At 47.5% G+C, this 20,585-nt stretch overlaps 2 protein-coding genes across 2 annotated transcripts in view; both read left to right on the top strand.

Annotated features, from left to right (window-relative positions):
* Window positions 1-7,612, top strand: part of LOC135352439 (titin-like) — a 35,073-nt gene extending 27,461 nt beyond the window's left edge. Inside the window, exons 56-71 of the mRNA XM_064551622.1 lie at window positions 65-334; window positions 391-669; window positions 743-1,012; window positions 1,775-1,933; window positions 1,992-2,132; window positions 2,195-2,401; window positions 3,426-3,635; window positions 4,616-4,843; window positions 4,897-5,325; window positions 5,378-5,644; window positions 5,704-5,979; window positions 6,085-6,360; window positions 6,424-6,699; window positions 6,752-7,036; window positions 7,186-7,347; window positions 7,437-7,612. Of these exons, the coding sequence (XP_064407692.1) occupies window positions 65-334; window positions 391-669; window positions 743-1,012; window positions 1,775-1,933; window positions 1,992-2,132; window positions 2,195-2,401; window positions 3,426-3,635; window positions 4,616-4,843; window positions 4,897-5,325; window positions 5,378-5,644; window positions 5,704-5,979; window positions 6,085-6,360; window positions 6,424-6,699; window positions 6,752-7,036; window positions 7,186-7,347; window positions 7,437-7,612 (3,911 nt within the window). The remainder of the gene's footprint in view (window positions 1-64; window positions 335-390; window positions 670-742; window positions 1,013-1,774; window positions 1,934-1,991; window positions 2,133-2,194; window positions 2,402-3,425; window positions 3,636-4,615; window positions 4,844-4,896; window positions 5,326-5,377; window positions 5,645-5,703; window positions 5,980-6,084; window positions 6,361-6,423; window positions 6,700-6,751; window positions 7,037-7,185; window positions 7,348-7,436) is intronic.
* A 5,130-nt stretch (window positions 7,613-12,742) lies between these two features.
* LOC135352436 (muscle M-line assembly protein unc-89-like) lies at window positions 12,743-20,145 on the top strand. Its single transcript, XM_064551619.1, has 22 exons — window positions 12,743-13,058; window positions 13,208-13,381; window positions 13,459-13,581; window positions 13,764-14,033; window positions 14,103-14,357; window positions 14,427-14,696; window positions 14,846-15,007; window positions 15,097-15,219; window positions 15,402-15,671; window positions 15,741-15,995; window positions 16,065-16,334; window positions 16,484-16,645; window positions 16,735-16,857; window positions 17,230-17,499; window positions 17,569-17,823; window positions 17,893-18,162; window positions 18,314-18,475; window positions 18,565-18,687; window positions 18,870-19,139; window positions 19,209-19,463; window positions 19,533-19,802; window positions 19,952-20,145. The coding sequence occupies exons 1-22, from the start codon at window positions 12,758-12,760 to the stop codon at window positions 20,143-20,145; spliced, it is 4,827 nt and encodes a 1,608-aa protein (XP_064407689.1). The 5' UTR covers window positions 12,743-12,757.
* The last annotated feature ends 440 nt before the right edge of the window (window positions 20,146-20,585 follow it).

Below are 20,585 nucleotides of genomic sequence, written 5' to 3'. Positions count from 1 at the left end.
TTCATCTGATTTGTGTCTGCATGTGTGGCGGGCATGTCCATGCTTTACTCGTCTTTGTGTACAGGTCCTGCAATTGACGTACAACCGAGCGATGTGAATGCGGAAGCGGGTGGAACTGCCACACTCACCGTGGAAGCCTCTGGTGAAGGATTGAGCTACCAGTGGTTTGGTCCTGGCGGGAACGCTCTCACTGACGTCGACGGAGACATCGAAGGATCCAATTCATCCACCCTGCAAATTATCGATGTTGAGTCTGGCGATGCTGGAGATTACACAGTCGTTGTGACCAACAGTGCGGGATCAGTCGTCTCTGATGCAGCAACTCTATCTATTGGTGAGCTGCGTACTTTCACCATTCAAGTTTATTACTTGCTTGTATGGCGTTTTCAGGTGAAAGTCCCGTGATTGGGACTCAACCAGAGAATGTGAACGTTGAAGGGGGTGGGAATGCCACGCTCAGTGTGGTGGCAACCGGAGAGGGACTGAGCTACCAGTGGTTTGGTCCTGATGGAGAACCACTCTTCGATAGTGATGGGGCGATTGAAGGAGCCACCACATCCACTCTACGGATTATCAACTCTGGATCAGATGCCGCTGGAGAGTATAGAGTGCGAATTACAACTGCCAATGGAGGAATTATTGATTCTGACATTGTCTCACTTTCCGTCGGTGAGTTTATCTGATTTGTGTCTGCATGCATGTGTGGCGGGCATGTCCATGCTTTACTCGTCTTTGTGTACAGGTCCTGCAATTGACGTACAACCGAGCGATGTGAATGCGGAAGTGGGTGGAACTGCGACATTCACCGTGGAAGCCTCTGGTGAAGGATTGAGCTACGAGTGGTTTGGCCCGGATGGAGAGCCCCTTTCAGACCAAGCTGGAGAGATTGAAGGGTCAAATACACCCACTCTGCAGATCTTAAATGTGCAACTGAGTAATGCTGGAGGCTATAGTTGTGTAGTGTCAAACTCTGATGGATCTGTCATTTCTGATCGTGCCTTTTTGACGTTCAGTAAGTTTCTTAATTGACAAAATTAATATAGCTTTTATACTGTAGGACATGATGAGATAATAGGCGACATAGTTTGGCTACAATAAATTAGTCAGGCTTTAAACCATTATTTTAGTAAGAGAGATTAAACCTTTTGTTTGTTGTAGAGACACCTATATTTGTCACCTACAGTATGAAACAAAGAGCACAAATTGCTTAAAATTAATCGTCGGTAGTTGTAGATCTATAAAATTGCAGAAAAAGTGCAGAAGAGTATTTTAAAAGATCTAGCCTCGAATGCAGGCCGATTAAAATACGTGTTTTTGAAATATAAACCTCATGTACATAATATAATTATTATGCCCTAAGCTCTGGTAAGGCTTTGAGAATATCATTACTGCTGTGGTACGTGTTCTGGCTCCAGAGCCCTCAGCAGAAAATTTTATGGGTCTAATATTCGCGTTTCAATGCCAGGAAACCACACCCAAGCTTAAGCTTCTTAGCTTTTGCTCGCAGTTATACAACTAAAAGTTTTAGTTATGTTGAGGCTGCATATCCATGCTGTAAGAACACAGTACTTTGACATCCAGGTGGGAATGCAGGCTCAGAATACCGTGACACACAAATTATAACAAGCAAATACACTGTCCTTGTCCAACTACTAAAACCCGCAACCACCACGTGTCTCGGGATAAAGTCACCATGCCCATAATTATACATGAAAAGAAACAAGTTTCAATCAGTATTGCTAATTCGTAAATTATGATGTATATATTTCTGCAGATCCTAGCTTTATCCGTGGGTGTTTTCTTGACTACCAATGTTCTGGTGACACTATTGGGCTGGGAGCTACGGGTTCAGAAGAGATTGAGAGAAGAGAGTGCTGTGTCAATACAGAGGCACTATCATACACAACATCGGACCAATGCTTTGATTGTATAGGTATGTTTATTTACTCTGATCAATTTTCTAAGGAACGAGTTATTTTTGCTGTATGTAGTGTATGGATTCCTGGAGAATCGTCTTGTTCTACCTGAGCGTTTTTCTGCTTATGAGATTGAGATTGGATATCTGAAGCGTCCTAGTACCACCACTACCATCCTTCTAGGAAACGTTGCAGTAGACCCTGCTGGAACTGCAAGTATGTTAATTTGATGTGTGACAAGCAAAGTCACAACAATTTCCCACCTGCTATATATGCAGGTCCCACCAGAGACTACTCTTTGGGAAATCCTAGATTTAGAGTATTTACAACTAGGAATGCTATCTACCAGTTCACTCTGAGAGCTGACAGTATTGCTGCAGAGGATGATGAAACGCTCCTGTTTGAGCTGACTCTAATATCCACCCCACCATCTCCCAACGCATTGTTTCTAAACAGTCTAACAGTTGTGATTATAGACAGTGACGGTGAGCTATCACAAATGAAATATTGTACGTGCTGAATACATTCGATTCCAGGCCGCCCTCGAAACTCGGAGGAGCGGCCTGGTACAGTATTATACACTATTTTGTAATCTGAAGTTAGTACACTCACTACATAAGTATTGTGCAAAGATAACTGAGTCCTGCTTTGGTTTACGCCCTTTATTGTTCCTTGATTACGGACCAGGCAAGTCGATCTATCTGCTACCAAATTTTGGATATGGCCTTTCAAATAATTATGCGCTACCTTTTATGTTTGACAAGAAGTTATTTCTGAAGATAAAGAGCTATATAACGATCCTCCTAAAAGCTTTTAGACTCGACACTCAGGAAGTTATTCATTCAACCTCTACAAAATAATGTGTAAGAAGAGTCCATCACTCTTACTAACTACAGCTAGAGCTGCCAGGAAGGTCTCCTCTTAAAGTCTTTGCTAAACAGAGCTAGAAGATGCAACACTGCTGCAGCACAATTATTCAACATGAACATTTTACCACCATAGATCAACAAAAATTCTTCCTTTGTGAAATAATTATCCAATACATATACATGCATGGAACGCGTCGCACAAAAGGTAATCCTATCTAGGTGCTTCCCAAAACATATACACGCACACAACGAACAAAACAAACAGAACTAAGAGGGGGGAAAAAAGATTTAATACTGGGATTAAAAGGATATAATATGACAGGTGACCTAATAAATTGTTTAAAGGTAGGTCCCCCGTTGATTGCACAACTGAAGTTGGTAACCTATTCCATACACATGGGTGGCAATAACAAAGTAGGAGTATCTAAATGCAAGATTATGTGAGTTTGATCTGAGGTTACCCTTGTTCTGTTTGAAATAATCTGTGTGAATCTGTTTATACAATTTGTATCGTGAAATTTGTGAAATATACTTTGCATGCATGTGCATGCAAAGTATACCAAGCTGCTTCCCTGCGGCCTAGAATCGACGCTATTATATAGCTACTTGCTTGTTTTTGAAAACCATACTTTCTCTTTAGTTGTAAACTTTGAGTTGGAAGAAAACGATTACAGTGCTTCTGAGAGAACTGGATTTATAGAAGTTACCATCAGGAAGAACTTAAGACTGGCCAATAGGGTTACTGCACTGCTGACCCCGTACGCTGTCGAAGATGCTATCAGATTGGGTCAACCAATACCTGATGGTATCCCAGATGATGACAATCCATACTCTCCGAATCGTGCTAGATGTAAGTTTTTGTTATTATGCCTCGAGGGATACTGTAAAGCTGACTGTGTGTGTGTCTATGTCTAGACGTACGTCTACGTGTGTGTGTGTGTATTCCATATTTCAGCCATAACTGCTCAACGGTTGCTATGCGATGAAAACTAACAGCTTCTATAGGCTTGCCAAGTTCTCTTGGATTTTGATTCGTGGATTTGCAAACTAAAGCTTTGTTTTCTACCGGTAGTTTAATGGCTAATTTTACTTTATACAGTGAAGGCTGTTGCAGTCTCTTTAGAATCTTTCATAGCATCATCTGTTCGCACAAACTTTCTATTCAACACAGCCTTGCACTGAAGCGCTAGCTTTTTGTTTAATAGCTACAAGAGTCAGAAAAAGAGCTGTTAAACAGCTAGCCAGAGGAGGTGGGACATGTGTCATCAATCACATGGCAATGGAATGAATCTCCATAGACTGCTCTCCGTAGTAGCTTATGTACAGTAGGTTTGATGGTGAATTTCAAGCTATTGAGCCGGGATCCCACTGGGATTGCTAATCCACAAGTTAGTACTGCTATCCTTTCACTACATGATAGCTAAATTTTAGAGAAAATTACCCTGGGATTGCTGCTGTTTTGGCTGCTTGAAGATCCTTACTTTTCATGCACAAATCCTTGTCCAAATTTTTGCTGTTAAACCTGGATTGTTAATTAATTGAGGCGCACGTGATGCATGTCCTACCTCCTCTGGCAATTTTGAACCCCAGATCCTGGCAAAATACTTCAGGTCTGGAAGCCACAAAACACTGATGGATGTACACAAGTCAATTATAATACAATAGATGCAAGTCTTTTCTTCTCAGTTATTCTCAGTTAGATAATTATACACACTTTCTTCCAACACTCTGATACTTTTGAACGAAAGCAAAACATGGTGAGAGGCATTAGCACAGCGCAGTTTGCAACACTCGTTATGATCAGTGACTATTTTTGAATTCTCTTTTTAGGTTTTCCTGAGAGCCTTCAAGACTTCTCACCAGATGCAATTGCTGTAACTGTAGAGGCTGACGAGGACGGATCCCAGAAAAATGATGTTGACGTCCAAATACCTATCGTAAATGATGAATTCGATGAAGCTGATGAGGAAGTGTTCATACTTGTTGTCTCAGTTCAAGGAAGCAATGACGAGAGTTCAGGCAGACGCTCATCACTCTGCATCATTCAAGATGACGATGGTTTGTAACATTTATGTTAAATATTGTTTGTGAGGCTTTAATTACCATTACAGATATACGTATTGGGTTTGAGAATGCATCATACACCTTTGTTGAGCCTCAGGAGGCACGGAACGTCACTGTTACTCTTGAAAAGCAAGATGGGCGCATATCAGAACAGACCTTCCTTGTTACTATTGAAGCCAGCTCTAACACACCAAATGCCAGTATTTCACCAGCCACGATATCTACATTGAATGGAGATGGAAGTGTTAGTAACAATGACTACTCTATATCAGCTCAAGGGGAGAATACTGTCCTGCTAGTATTTGGTCCGGACGATCAGACGGTAGACTTTGAATTTACACTCTATCCAGACAATATCACAGAGAGCCTGGAGGCGTTTCAAGTTCGTAGGATCCGTACTGACTTTTCTGGTCCACCTTTTCTACCCCCTACATCTGGTGCTCTGTTTTCATCTAGCTTCATTCTCATCGCTGAATGTACGTTACTTGTAATGTCATGATTGTTAGTTACACTTTCTTGCTCATGCAGTGTTCATTGTTAACCAGCCAAGAAGTAGTGGAGTGGCCACTGGTGGAACCTCCACGTTTTCTGTTGTGGCCTCTGGGACAGATCTGAGCTACCAGTGGTTTGGTCCTAATGGTGAAGCTCTCACGGACAGTGAAGGAGATATTGAGGGATCCACTACAGCTACCTTGCGGATTGTCAGTGCTCAATCAGATGATGTTGGAAACTACCGTGTTCAAGTGTTCGCTACTGGCGGATACATATTTTCAAATGAAGCAACTTTGACAATTGGTGAAGTTGAACAGAGATAACCTCCATGACATTCATTTTTTGATTTTTTATTCTTTCAGTCTCTCCACCTGAAATTACAAGGCAACCAAGCAATGTTGAAGTTGCTGCTGGTTCAACTGCCACATTTATTGTGGAGGCTTCTGGTGAAGGACTGAGCTACCAGTGGTATGGCCTCGACGGAGAAGCTCTGACCGACAACACCGGTGAGATTGAGGGATCTATTACAGACACATTGCGGATCGTTGATGCTCAGTCTGGTGATGCTGGAAACTACGGAGTTAGTGTATCCAATGTTGCTGGATTAGTGGATTCTGAGGAGGTCACGCTAACCATAGGTATGTTGTATATATTTATATGGTGCGATGATATACTGCCCTTTGATTGACGTTTCATCAATAATGGTGAACAGAGTCGATATAATTATGATTGTTCTTCCACAGTTGATCCACCCGTAATTACAAGACAGCCAAACGATGTTGAAGCTGCTGCAGGTTCAACTGCCACATTTACGGTGGAGGCATTTGGTGAAGGACTGACCTACCAATGGTTTGGTCCTGACGGAGAGTCTCTCACAGACAGTGATGGAAGGATTGAAGGATCCACTGCAGCTACATTGCAGATAGTTGCTGCTCAATCTGGTGATGCTGGAAACTACACAGTTCTTGTATCCAATATTGGTGGGTCAGTGGATTCTGAGGAGGCCACGCTAACTATAGGTGAGTCAAAAAGATAAGTGGTGTGCGATAGTGCTTGATGCTTCACAATCTGCTTTGCTACAGTCACTGAACCAGTAATTACAAGACAGCCAATCAGTGTTAGAGTTACTATTGGTGCCAATGCCACATTCACCGTGGAAGCCTCTGGTGCAGGACTGACCTACCAATGGTTTGGTGCCAATGGAGGGGCTCTCACAGACAGTAATGGAAGGATTGAGGGATCCACTACAACTACTTTGCAGATCGTTTTTGCTCAGTCTGGTGATGCTGGAAACTACAGTGTCCGTGCGTCCAATCTTGGTGGATCAGTAGATTCTGAAGAGGCCATATTATACATTGGTAAGTTCTAGATGTAACCTCCTAGCTATATCAAGATCGTTTTCTGGTGCAGCTGCAGCTACTCAACCACCAGTCATTACAAGTCAGCCTAGTGATATAGAAGTTGGAGTTGGTGGAAATGCTACATTCACCGTGAAAGCCTCTGGTGAAGGATTGAGCTACCAGTGGTTTGGTCCTGGCGGGAACGCTCTCACTGACGTCGACGGAAACATCGAAGGATCCAATTCATCCACCCTGCAAATTATCAATGTTGAGTCTGGCGATGCTGGAGATTACACGGTCGTTGTGACCAACAGTACGGGATCAGTCGTCTCTGATGCTGCAACTCTGTCTATTGGTGAGAGATTGAAACATGCCTATTTTTCTGGTTCAAGTGCAATTATAATTATTCTTGCTAGTGCATGTGTAATTATACGTGTGGTTTTCGGAAGGATATAATAATAGTCAGTGTGTGCTAGTCAAACGTTCCCCATTCCACACATGCAGCTCAACCTACCCAAGGTCCCACACTTGCTCCTCTGATCCTGAACTGCAGTGCCGAGTTCCTCGCTGAGTCTCAGCAAGTGAGTGTGAGCTGCACGTCAAGTAGGGACCTCGACGGCTTGGACTTTGAGTGCAGCTTCAATGATTCATCAGTAACAGAAGGATGTGAGTTTTGGTGTCTCTGCTGCATGCCTTAATTCATCCATCGTTTGTTGGTCTCGTGTGATTGACGCATTGTTTCTGTTTGCATGCAGGTGGACAATTCCCGTTCTTTGTGTCTGTCGCTGGAGCTTCAGGAAGCCAGACCATTGTCATCAGTGCAACCGATCAAGCGGATGGAGCTGGTTTCACGTCAACCATTACAATCACAACCACAGGTAAATGTATATTCACCCTGGCCGAACCGTTTCTTGAGTTCGTACCGAATTGAGTGCGTGTGGGCAGCATGCGTTAAACTTTTTAGTATATTATGGTGAAAGTGTCGTTCCCCTTGTTTGTGTTTATCGTAGTACGTACGTCATGGCCGTGTAAACTACAATTATAGAGTGTAAACTAAGCTCGATCCTCCTCAACGTAACTGCATGTGTGTGCACCGCTGATAGCAGCATAGCACGTTGAGCTTCTAAAAAGTGGGTGAGCGGTCCAGTTGATTATGGTCGACTCGGTGGTGAATCCCTTCCATTGTTCGTGCCAAACAAGCAATGCTGAGTTCAGTGCTGATCGTTTCACTACTCACTCTATGTAGCCCCTGAAATTGAGACCCAACCAGAGAGTGTGGGTGTCGAGCAAGGCGGAAGTGCCTCATTCACCGTGGAGGCCTCTGGTGCAGGACTGACCTACCAGTGGTTTGGTCCTGGCGGAGTGGCTCTGACTGACAGTGACGGAGAGATTGAGGGGTCCACTTCAGGAACGTTGACAGTTTTCAACGCTGAGCCTGGCGATGCGGGAGACTACACGGTCGTTGTGACCAACAGTGCGGGATCAGTCACCTCTGATGCTGCAAGTCTGTCTATTGGTGAGATTTGAAACATGCCTATATTCTTACGGCTCAGTTTGTGTCTGTGTGGCGGGCGTGCATGTTCATGCTTTACTTGCCTTTGTGTGCAGGTCCTGCAATTGACGTACAGCCGAGCGATGTGAATGCTGCGGAAGCGGGTGGGACTGCCACATTCACCGTGGACGCCTCTGGTGAAGGACTGTTGAGCTACCAGTGGTTTGGTCCTGGCGGGGACGCTCTCACTAACGTTGACGGAGACATCGAAGGATCCAATTCATCCACCCTGCAAATCATCAATGTTGAGTCTGGCGATGCTGGAGACTACACAGTCGTTGTGACCAACAGTGCGGGATCAGTCATCTCTGATGCTGCAACCCTGTCTATCGGTGAGATTAATTGAAACATGCGTATTTGTTCGGCTCAGGTATTATTACTCGTGTGCATGTCGGTTTCAGGCGAAGCCCCCGTGATTGGGACCCAACCAGAGAATGTGGACGTTGAGCGGGGTGGGAATGCCACGCTCAGTGTGGTGGCAACCGGAGAGGGACTGAGCTACCAGTGGTTTGGTCCTGATGGAGAGATCGAAGGAGCCACCGCATCCACTTTACGGATTACCAATGCTGGACCAGATGACGCTGGCGACTATAGAGTGCGAATTACAACTGTCAATGGAGGAATTGTCGATTCTGACACTGTCTCACTCTCCGTCGGTGAGTTCATCTGATTTGTGTCTGCATGTGTGGCGGGCATGTCCATGCTTTACTCGTCTTTGTGTACAGGTCCTGCAATTGACGTACAACCGAGCGATGTGAATGCGGAAGCGGGTGGAACTGCCACACTCACCGTGGAAGCCTCTGGTGAAGGATTGAGCTACCAGTGGTTTGGTCCTGGCGGGAACGCTCTCACTGACGTCGACGGAGACATCGAAGGATCCAATTCATCCACCCTGCAAATTATCAATGCTGAGTCTGGAGATGCTGGAGATTACACAGTCGTTGTGACCAACAGTGCGGGATCAGTCGTCTCTGATGCTGCAACTCTGTCTATTGGTGAGAGATTGAAACATGCCTATTTTTCCGGTTCAAGTGCAATTATAATTATTCTTGCTAGTGCATGTGTAATTATACGTGTGGTTTTCGGAAGGATATAATAATAGTCAGTGTGTGCTAGTCAAACGTTCCCCATTCCACACATGCAGCTCAACCTACCCAAGGTCCCACACTTGCTCCTCTGATCCTGAACTGCAGTGCCGAGTTCCTCGCTGAGTCTCAGCAAGTGAGTGTGAGCTGCACGTCAAGTAGGGACCTCGACGGCTTGGACTTTGAGTGCAGCTTCAATGATTCATCAGTAACAGAAGGATGTGAGTTTTGGTGTCTCTGCTGCATGCCTTAATTCATCCATCGTTTGTTGGTCTCGTGTGATTGACGCATTGTTTCTGTTTGCATGCAGGTGGACAATTCCCGTTCTTTGTGTCTGTCGCTGGAGCTTCAGGAAGCCAGACCATTGTCATCAGTGCAACCGATCCAGCGGATGGAGCTGGTTTCACGTCAACCATTACAATCACAACCACAGGTAAATGTATATTCACCCTGGCCGAGCCGTTTCTTGAGTTCGTACCGAATTGAGTGCGTGTGGGCAGCATGCGTTAAACTTTTTAGTATATTATGGTGAAAGTGTCGTTCCCCTTGTTTGTGTTTATCGTAGTACGTACGTCATGGCCGTGTAAACTACAATTATAGAGTGTAAACTAAGCTCGATCCTCCTCAACGTAACTGCATGTGTGTGCACCGCTGATAGCAGCATAGCACGTTGAGCCTCTAAAAAGTGGGTGAGCGGTCCAGTTGATTATGGTCGACTCGGTGGTGAATCCCTTCCATTGTTCGTGCCAAACAAGCAATGCTGAGTTCAGTGCTGATCGTTTCACTACTCACTCTATGTAGCCCCTGAAATTGAGACCCAACCAGAGAGTGTGGGTGTCGAGCAAGGCGGAAGTGCCTCATTCACCGTGGAGGCCTCTGGTGCAGGACTGACCTACCAGTGGTTTGGTCCTGGCGGAGTGGCTCTGACTGACAGTGACGGAGAGATTGAGGGGTCCACTTCAGGAACGTTGACAGTTTTCAACGCTGAGCCTGGCGATGCGGGAGACTACACGGTCGTTGTGACCAACAGTGCGGGATCAGTCACCTCTGATGCTGCAAGTCTGTCTATTGGTGAGATTTAAAACATGCCTATATTCTTACGGCTCAGTTTGTGTCTGTGTGGCGGGCGTGCATGTTCATGCTTTACTTGCCTTTGTGTACAGGTCCTGCAATTGACGTACAGCCGAGCGATGTGAATGCTGCGGAAGCGGGTGGGACTGCCACATTCACCGTGGAAGCCTCTGGTGAAGGACTGTTGAGCTACCAGTGGTTTGGTCCTGGCGGGGACGCTCTCACTGACGTTGACGGAGACATCGAAGGATCCAATTCATCCACCCTGCAAATCATCAATGTTGAGTCTGGCGATGCTGGAGACTACACAGTCGTTGTGACCAACAGTGCGGGATCAGTCATCTCTGATGCTGCAACCCTGTCTATCGGTGAGATTAATTGAAACATGCGTATTTGTTCGGCTCAGGTATTATTACTCGTGTGCATGTCGGTTTCAGGCGAAGCCCCCGTGATTGGGACCCAACCAGAGAATGTGGACGTTGAGCGGGGTGGGAATGCCACGCTCAGTGTGGTGGCAACCGGAGAGGGACTGAGCTACCAGTGGTTTGGTCCTGATGGAGAGATCGAAGGAGCCACCGCATCCACTTTACGGATTACCAATGCTGGACCAGATGACGCTGGCGACTATAGAGTGCGAATTACAACTGTCAATGGAGGAATTGTCGATTCTGACACTGTCTCACTTTCCGTCGGTGAGTTCATCTGATTTGTGTCTGCATGTGTGGCGGGCATGTCCATGCTTTACTCGTCTTTGTGTACAGGTCCTGCAATTGACGTACAACCGAGCGATGTGAATGCGGAAGCGGGTGGAACTGCCACACTCACCGTGGAAGCCTCTGGTGAAGGATTGAGCTACCAGTGGTTTGGTCCTGGCGGGAACGCTCTCACTGACGTCGACGGAGACATCGAAGGATCCAATTCATCCACCCTGCAAATTATCAATGTTGAGTCTGGCGATGCTGGAGATTACACAGTCGTTGTGACCAACAGTGCGGGATCAGTCGTCTCTGATGCTGCAACTCTGTCTATTGGTGAGAGATTGAAACATGCCTATTTTTCCGGTTCAAGTGCAATTATAATTATTCTTGCTAGTGCATGTGTAATTATACGTGTGGTTTTCGGAAGGATATAATAATAGTCAGTGTGTGCTAGTCAAACGTTCCCCATTCCACACATGCAGCTCAACCTACCCAAGGTCCCACACTTGCTCCTCTGATCCTGAACTGCAGTACCGAGTTCCTCGCTGAGTCTCAGCAAGTGAGTGTGAGCTGCACGTCAAGTAGGGACCTCGACGGCTTGGACTTTGAGTGCAGCTTCAATGATTCATCAGTAACAGAAGGATGTGAGTTTTGGTGTCTCTGCTGCATGCCTTAATTCATCCATCGTTTGTTGGTCTCGTGTGATTGACGCATTGTTTCTGTTTGCATGCAGGTGGACAATTCCCGTTCTTTGTGTCTGTCGCTGGAGCTTCAGGAAGCCAGACCATTGTCATCAGTGCAACCGATCCAGCGGATGGAGCTGGTTTCACGTCAACCATTACAATCACAACCACAGGTAAATGTATATTCACCCTGGCCGAGCCGTTTCTTGAGTTCGTACCGAATTGAGTGCGTGTGGGCAGCATGCGTTAAACTTAGTTGATTATGGTCGACTCGGTGGTGAATCCCTTCCATTGTTCGTGCCAAACAAGCAATGCTGAGTTCAGTGCTGATCGTTTCACTACTCACTCTATGTAGCCCCTGAAATTGAGACCCAACCAGAGAGTGTGGGTGTCGAGCAAGGCGGAAGTGCCTCATTCACCGTGGAGGCCTCTGGTGCAGGACTGACCTACCAGTGGTTTGGTCCTGGCGGAGTGGCTCTGACTGACAGTGACGGAGAGATTGAGGGGTCCACTTCAGGAACGTTGACAGTTTTCAACGCTGAGCCTGGCGATGCGGGAGACTACACGGTCGTTGTGACCAACAGTGCGGGATCAGTCACCTCTGATGCTGCAACCCTGTCTATCGGTGAGATTAATTGAAACATGTGTATTTGTTCGGCTCAGGTATTATTACTCGTGTGCATGTCGGTTTCAGGCGAAGCCCCCGTGATTGGGACCCAACCAGAGAATGTGGACGTTGAGCGGGGTGGGAATGCCACGCTCAGTGTGGTGGCAACCGGAGAGGGACTGAGCTACCAGTGGTTTGGTCCTGATGGAGAGATCGAAGGAGCCACCGCATCCACTTTACGGATTACCAATGCTGGACCAGATGACGCTGGCGACTATAGAGTGCGAATTACAACTGTCAATGGAGGAATTGTCGATTCTGACACTGTCTCACTTTCCGTCGGTGAGTTCATCTGATTTGTGTCTGCATGTGTGGCGGGCATGTCCATGCTTTACTCGTCTTTGTGTACAGGTCCTGCAATTGACGTACAACCGAGCGATGTGAATGCGGAAGCGGGTGGAACTGCCACACTCACCGTGGAAGCCTCTGGTGAAGGATTGAGCTACCAGTGGTTTGGTCCTGGCGGGAACGCTCTCACTGACGTCGACGGAGACATCGAAGGATCCAATTCATCCACCCTGCAAATTATCAATGCTGAGTCTGGCGATGCTGGAGATTACACAGTCGTTGTGACCAACAGTGCGGGATCAGTCGTCTCTGATGCTGCAACTCTGTCTATTGGTGAGAGATTGAAACATGCCTATTTTTCCGGTTCAAGTGCAATTATAATTATTCTTGCTAGTGCATGTGTAATTATACGTGTGGTTTTCGGAAGGATATAATAATAGTCAGTGTGTGCTAGTCAAACGTTCCCCATTCCACACATGCAGCTCAACCTACCCAAGGTCCCACACTTGCTCCTCTGATCCTGAACTGCAGTGCCGAGTTCCTCGCTGAGTCTCAGCAAGTGAGTGTGAGCTGCACGTCAAGTAGGGACCTCGACGGCTTGGACTTTGAGTGCAGCTTCAATGATTCATCAGTAACAGAAGGATGTGAGTTTTGGTGTCTCTGCTGCATGCCTTAATTCATCCATCGTTTGTTGGTCTCGTGTGATTGACGCATTGTTTCTGTTTGCATGCAGGTGGACAATTCCCGTTCTTTGTGTCTGTCGCTGGAGCTTCAGGAAGCCAGACCATTGTTATCAGTGCAACCGATCCAGCGGATGGAGCTGGTTTCACGTCAACCATTACAATCACAACCACAGGTAAATGTATATTCACCCTGGCCGAGCCGTTTCTTGAGTTCGTACCGAATTGAGTGCGTGTGGGCAGCATGCGTTAAACTTAGTTGATTATGGTCGACTCGGTGGTGAATCCCTTCCATTGTTCGTGCCAAACAAGCAATGCTGAGTTCAGTGCTGATCGTTTCACTACTCACTCTATGTAGCCCCTGAAATTGAGACCCAACCAGAGAGTGTGGGTGTCGAGCAAGGCGGAAGTGCCTCATTCACCGTGGAGGCCTCTGGTGCAGGACTGACCTACCAGTGGTTTGGTCCTGGCGGAGTGGCTCTGACTGACAGTGACGGAGAGATTGAGGGGTCCACTTCAGGAACGTTGACAGTTTTCAACGCTGAGCCTGGCGATGCGGGAGACTACACGGTCGTTGTGACCAACAGTGCGGGATCAGTCACCTCTGATGCTGCAACCCTGTCTATCGGTGAGATTAATTGAAACATGTGTATTTGTTCGGCTCAGGTATTATTACTCGTGTGCATGTCGGTTTCAGGCGAAGCCCCCGTGATTGGGACCCAACCAGAGAATGTGGACGTTGAGCGGGGTGGGAATGCCACGCTCAGTGTGGTGGCAACCGGAGAGGGACTGAGCTACCAGTGGTTTGGTCCTGATGGAGAGATCGAAGGAGCCACCGCATCCACTTTACGGATTACCAATGCTGGACCAGATGACGCTGGCGACTATAGAGTGCGAATTACAACTGTCAATGGAGGAATTGTCGATTCTGACACTGTCTCACTTTCCGTCGGTGAGTTCATCTGATTTGTGTCTGCATGTGTGGCGGGCATGTCCATGCTTTACTCGTCTTTGTGTACAGGTCCTGCAATTGACGTACAACCGAGCGATGTGAATGCGGAAGCGGGTGGAACTGCCACACTCACCGTGGAAGCCTCTGGTGAAGGATTGAGCTACCAGTGGTTTGGTCCTGGCGGGAACGCTCTCACTGACGTCGACGGAGACATCGAAGGATCCAATTCATCCACCCTGCAAATTATCAATGCTGAGTCTGGCGATGCTGGAGATTACACAGTCGTTGTGACCAACAGTGCGGGATCAGTCGTCTCTGATGCTGCAACTCTGTCTATTGGTGAGAGATTGAAACATGCCTATTTTTCCGGTTCAAGTGCAATTATAATTATTCTTGCTAGTGCATGTGTAATTATACGTGTGGTTTTCGGAAGGATATAATAATAGTCAGTGTGTGCTAGTCAAACGTTCCCCATTCCACACATGCAGCTCAACCTACCCAAGGTCCCACACTTGCTCCTCTGATCCTGAACTGCAGTGCCGAGTTCCTCGCTGAGTCTCAGCAAGTGAGTGTGAGCTGCACGTCAAGTAGGGACCTCGACGGCTTGGACTTTGAGTGCAGCTTCAATGATTCATCAGTAACAGAAGGATGTGAGTTTTGGTGTCTCTGCTGCATGCCTTAATTCATCCATCGTTTGTTGGTCTCGTGTGATTGACGCATTGTTTCTGTTTGCATGCAGGTGGACAATTCCCGTTCTTTGTGTCTGTCGCTGGAGCTTCAGGAAGCCAGACCATTGTTATCAGTGCAACCGATCCAGCGGATGGAGCTGGTTTCACGTCAACCATTACAATCACAACCACAGGTAAATGTATATTCACCCTGGCCGAGCCGTTTCTTGAGTTCGTACCGAATTGAGTGCGTGTGGGCAGCATGCGTTAAACTTAGTTGATTATGGTCGACTCGGTGGTGAATCCCTTCCATTGTTCGTGCCAAACAAGCAATGCTGAGTTCAGTGCTGATCGTTTCACTACTCACTCTATGTAGCCCCTGAAATTGAGACCCAACCAGAGAGTGTGGGTGTCGAGCAAGGCGGAAGTGCCTCATTCACCGTGGAGGCCTCTGGTGCAGGACTGACCTACCAGTGGTTTGGTCCTGGCGGAGTGGCTCTGACTGACAGTGACGGAGAGATTGAGGGGTCCACTTCAGGAACGTTGACAGTTTTCAACGCTGAGCCTGGCGATGCGGGAGACTACACGGTCGTTGTGACCAACAGTGCGGGATCAGTCACCTCTGATGCTGCAACCCTGTCTATCGGTGAGATTAATTGAAACATGTGTATTTGTTCGGCTCAGGTATTATTACTCGTGTGCATGTCGGTTTCAGGCGAAGCCCCCGTGATTGGGACCCAACCAGAGAATGTGGACGTTGAGCGGGGTGGGAATGCCACGCTCAGTGTGGTGGCAACCGGAGAGGGACTGAGCTACCAGTGGTTTGGTCCTGATGGAGAGATCGAAGGAGCCACCGCATCCACTTTACGGATTACCAATGCTGGACCAGATGACGCTGGCGACTATAGAGTGCGAATTACAACTGTCAATGGAGGAATTGTCGATTCTGACACTGTCTCACTTTCCGTCGGTGAGTTCATCTGATTTGTGTCTGCATGTGTGGCGGGCATGTCCATGCTTTACTCGTCTTTGTGTACAGGTCCTGCAATTGACGTACAACCGAGCGATGTGAATGCGGAAGCGGGTGGAACTGCCACACTCACCGTGGAAGCCTCTGGTGAAGGATTGAGCTACCAGTGGTTTGGTCCTGGCGGGAACGCTCTCACTGACGTCGACGGAGACATCGAAGGATCCAATTCATCCACCCTGCAAATTATCAATGCTGAGTCTGGCGATGCTGGAGATTACACAGTCGTTGTGACCAACAGTGCGGGATCAGTCGTCTCTGATGCTGCAACTCTGTCTATTGGTGAGAGATTGAAACATGCCTATTTTTCCGGTTCAAGTGCAATTATAATTATTCTTGCTAGTGCATGTGTAATTATACGTGTGGTTTTCGGAAGGATATAATAATAGTCAGTGTGTGCTAGTCAAACGTTCCCCATTCCACACATGCAGCTCAACCTACCCAAGGTCCCACACTTGCTCCTCTGATCCTGAACTGCAGTGCCGAGTTCCTCGCTGAGTCTCAGCAAGTGAGTGTGAGCTGCACGTCAAGTAGGGACCTCGACGGCTTGGACTTTGAGTGCAGCTTCAATGATTCGTCAGTAACAGAAGGATGTGAGTTTTGGTGTCTCTGCTGCATGCCTTAATTCATCCATCGTTTGTTGGTCTCGTGTGATTGACGCATTGTTTCTGTTTGCATGCAGGTGGACAATTCCCGTTCTTTGTGTCTGTCGCTGGAGCTTCAGGAAGCCAGACCATTGTCATCAGTGCAACCGATCCAGCGGATGGAGCTGGTTTCACGTCAACCATTACAATCACAACCGCAGGTAAATGTATATTCACCCTGGCCGAGCCGTTTCTTGAGTTCGTACCGAATTGAGTGCGTGTGGGCAGCATGCGTTAAACTTTTTAGTATAATTATTATGGTGAAAGTGTCGTTCCCCTTGTTTGTGTTTATCGTAGTACGTACGTCATGGCCGTGTAAACTACAATTATAGAGTGTAAACTAAGCTCGATCCTCCTCAACGTAACTGCATGTGTGTGCACCGCTGATAGCAGCATAGCACGTTGAGCCTCTAAAAAGTGGGTGAGCGGTCCAGTTGATTATGGTCGACTCGGTGGTGAATCCCTTCCATTGTTCGTGCCAAACAAGCAATGCTGAGTTCAGTGCTGATCGTTTCACTACTCACTCTATGTAGCCCCTGAAATTGAGACCCAACCAGAGAGTGTGGGTGTCGAGCAAGGCGGAAGTGCCTCATTCACCGTGGAGGCCTCTGGTGCAGGACTGACCTACCAGTGGTTTGGTCCTGGCGGAGTGGCTCTGACTGACAGTGACAGAGAGATTGAGGGGTCCACTTCAGGAACGTTGACAGTTTTCAACACTGAGCCTGGCGATGCGGGAGACTACACGGTCGTTGTGACCAACAGTGCGGGATCAGTCACCTCTGATGCTGCAACCCTGTCTATCGGTGAGATTAATTGAAACATGCGTATTTGTTCGGCTCAGGTATTATTACTCGTGTGCATGTCGGTTTCAGGCGAAGCCCCCGTGATTGGGACCCAACCAGAGAATGTGGACGTTGAGCGGGGTGGGAATGCCACGCTCAGTGTGGTGGCAACCGGAGAGGGACTGAGCTACCAGTGGTTTGGTCCTGATGGAGAGATCGAAGGAGCCACCGCATCCACTTTACGGATTACCAATGCTGGACCAGATGACGCTGGCGACTATAGAGTGCGAATTACAACTGTCAATGGAGGAATTGTCGATTCTGACACTGTCTCACTTTCCGTCGGTGAGTTCATCTGATTTGTGTCTGCATGTGTGGCGGGCATGTCCATGCTTTACTCGTCTTTGTGTACAGGTCCTGCAATTGACGTACAACCGAGCGATGTGAATGCGGAAGCGGGTGGAACTGCCACACTCACCGTGGAAGCCTCTGGTGAAGGATTGAGCTACCAGTGGTTTGGTCCTGGCGGGAACGCTCTCACTGACGTCGACGGAGACATCGAAGGATCCAATTCATCCACCCTGCAAATCATCAATGTTGAGTCTGGCGATGCTGGAGACTACACAGTCGTTGTGACCAACAGTGCGGGATCAGTCATCTCTGATGCTGCAACCCTGTCTATCGGTGAGATTAATTGAAACATGTGTATTTTTCCGGTTCAAGTGCAATTATAATTATTCTTGCTAGTGCATGTGTAATTATACGTGTGGTTTTCGGAAGGATATAATAATAGTCAGTGTGTGCTAGTCAAACGTTCCCCATTCCACACATGCAGCTCAACCTACCCAAGGTCCCACACTTGCTCCTCTGATCCTGAACTGCAGTGCCGAGTTCCTCGCTGAGTCTCAGCAAGTGAGTGTGAGCTGCACGTCAAGTAGGGACCTCGACGGCTTGGACTTTGAGTGCAGCTTCAATGATTCATCAGTAACAGAAGGATGTGAGTTTTGGTGTCTCTGCTGCATGCCTTAATTCATCCATCGTTTGTTGGTCTCGTGTGATTGACGCATTGTTTCTGTTTGCATGCAGGTGGACAATTCCCGTTCTTTGTGTCTGTCGCTGGAGCTTCAGGAAGCCAGACCATTGTCATCAGTGCAACCGATCCAGCGGATGGAGCTGGTTTCACGTCAACCATTACAATCACAACCACAGGTAAATGTATATTCACCCTGGCCGAGCCGTTTCTTGAGTTCGTACCGAATTGAGTGCGTGTGGGCAGCATGCGTTAAACTTAGTTGATTATGGTCGACTCGGTGGTGAATCCCTTCCATTGTTCGTGCCAAACAAGCAATGCTGAGTTCAGTGCTGATCGTTTCACTACTCACTCTATGTAGCCCCTGAAATTGAGACCCAACCAGAGAGTGTGGGTGTCGAGCAAGGCGGAAGTGCCTCATTCACCGTGGAGGCCTCTGGTGCAGGACTGACCTACCAGTGGTTTGGTCCTGGCGGAGTGGCTCTGACTGACAGTGACGGAGAGATTGAGGGGTCCACTTCAGGAACGTTGACAGTTTTCAACGCTGAGCCTGGCGATGCGGGAGACTACACGGTCGTTGTGACCAACAGTGCGGGATCAGTCACCTCTGATGCTGCAACCCTGTCTATCGGTGAGATTAATTGAAACATGTGTATTTGTTCGGCTCAGGTATTATTACTCGTGTGCATGTCGGTTTCAGGCGAAGCCCCCGTGATTGGGACCCAACCAGAGAATGTGGACGTTGAGCGGGGTGGGAATGCCACGCTCAGTGTGGTGGCAACCGGAGAGGGACTGAGCTACCAGTGGTTTGGTCCTGATGGAGAGATCGAAGGAGCCACCGCATCCACTTTACGGATTACCAATGCTGGACCAGATGACGCTGGCGACTATAGAGTGCGAATTACAACTGTCAATGGAGGAATTGTCGATTCTGACACTGTCTCACTTTCTGTCGGTGAGTTCATCTGATTTGTGTCTGCATGTGTGGCGGGCATGTCCATGCTTTACTCGTCTTTGTGTACAGGTCCTGCAATTGACGTACAACCGAGCGATGTGAATGCGGAAGCGGGTGGAACTGCCACACTCACCGTGGAAGCCTCTGGTGAAGGATTGAGCTACCAGTGGTTTGGTCCTGGCGGGAACGCTCTCACTGACGTCGACGGAGACATCGAAGGATCCAATTCATCCACCCTGCAAATTATCAATGCTGAGTCTGGCGATGCTGGAGATTACACAGTCGTTGTGACCAACAGTGCGGGATCAGTCGTCTCTGATGCTGCAACTCTGTCTATTGGTGAGAGATTGAAACATGCCTATTTTTCCGGTTCAAGTGCAATTATAATTATTCTTGCTAGTGCATGTGTAATTATACGTGTGGTTTTCGGAAGGATATAATAATAGTCAGTGTGTGCTAGTCAAACGTTCCCCATTCCACACATGCAGCTCAACCTACCCAAGGTCCCACACTTGCTCCTCTGATCCTGAACTGCAGTGCCGAGTTCCTCGCTGAGTCTCAGCAAGTGAGTGTGAGCTGCACGTCAAGTAGGGACCTCGACGGCTTGGACTTTGAGTGCAGCTTCAATGATTCATCAGTAACAGAAGGATGTGAGTTTTGGTGTCTCTGCTGCATGCCTTAATTCATCCATCGTTTGTTGGTCTCGTGTGATTGACGCATTGTTTCTGTTTGCATGCAGGTGGACAATTCCCGTTCTTTGTGTCTGTCGCTGGAGCTTCAGGAAGCCAGACCATTGTCATCAGTGCAACCGATCCAGCGGATGGAGCTGGTTTCACGTCAACCATTACAATCACAACCGCAGGTAAATGTATATTCACCCTGGCCGAGCCGTTTCTTGAGTTCGTACCGAATTGAGTGCGTGTGGGCAGCATGCGTTAAACTTTTTAGTATAATTATTATGGTGAAAGTGTCGTTCCCCTTGTTTGTGTTTATCGTAGTACGTACGTCATGGCCGTGTAAACTACAATTATAGAGTGTAAACTAAGCTCGATCCTCCTCAACGTAACTGCATGTGTGTGCACCGCTGATAGCAGCATAGCACGTTGAGCCTCTAAAAAGTGG

The sequence above is a fragment of the Halichondria panicea genome, chromosome 1 (assembly GCF_963675165.1).
Source record: "Halichondria panicea chromosome 1, odHalPani1.1, whole genome shotgun sequence".
NCBI lineage: Eukaryota > Metazoa > Porifera > Demospongiae > Suberitida > Halichondriidae > Halichondria > Halichondria panicea.
The sequence above is the reverse complement of the archived record's forward strand: the minus strand, read 5'-3'. Positions and strand labels throughout refer to the sequence as shown.

Coding starts and splice junctions, on each gene's coding strand:
- LOC135352436 (XM_064551619.1), top strand. CDS start 12,758: ATGTCCATGCTTTACTCGTCTTTGTGTACAGGTCCTGCAATTGACGTA. Junction 13,059..13,207: donor TGCTGCAACTCTGTCTATTG/GTGAGAGATTGA, acceptor CCACACATGCAG/CTCAACCTACCCAAGGTCCC. Junction 18,163..18,313: donor TGCTGCAACCCTGTCTATCG/GTGAGATTAATT, acceptor CCACACATGCAG/CTCAACCTACCCAAGGTCCC.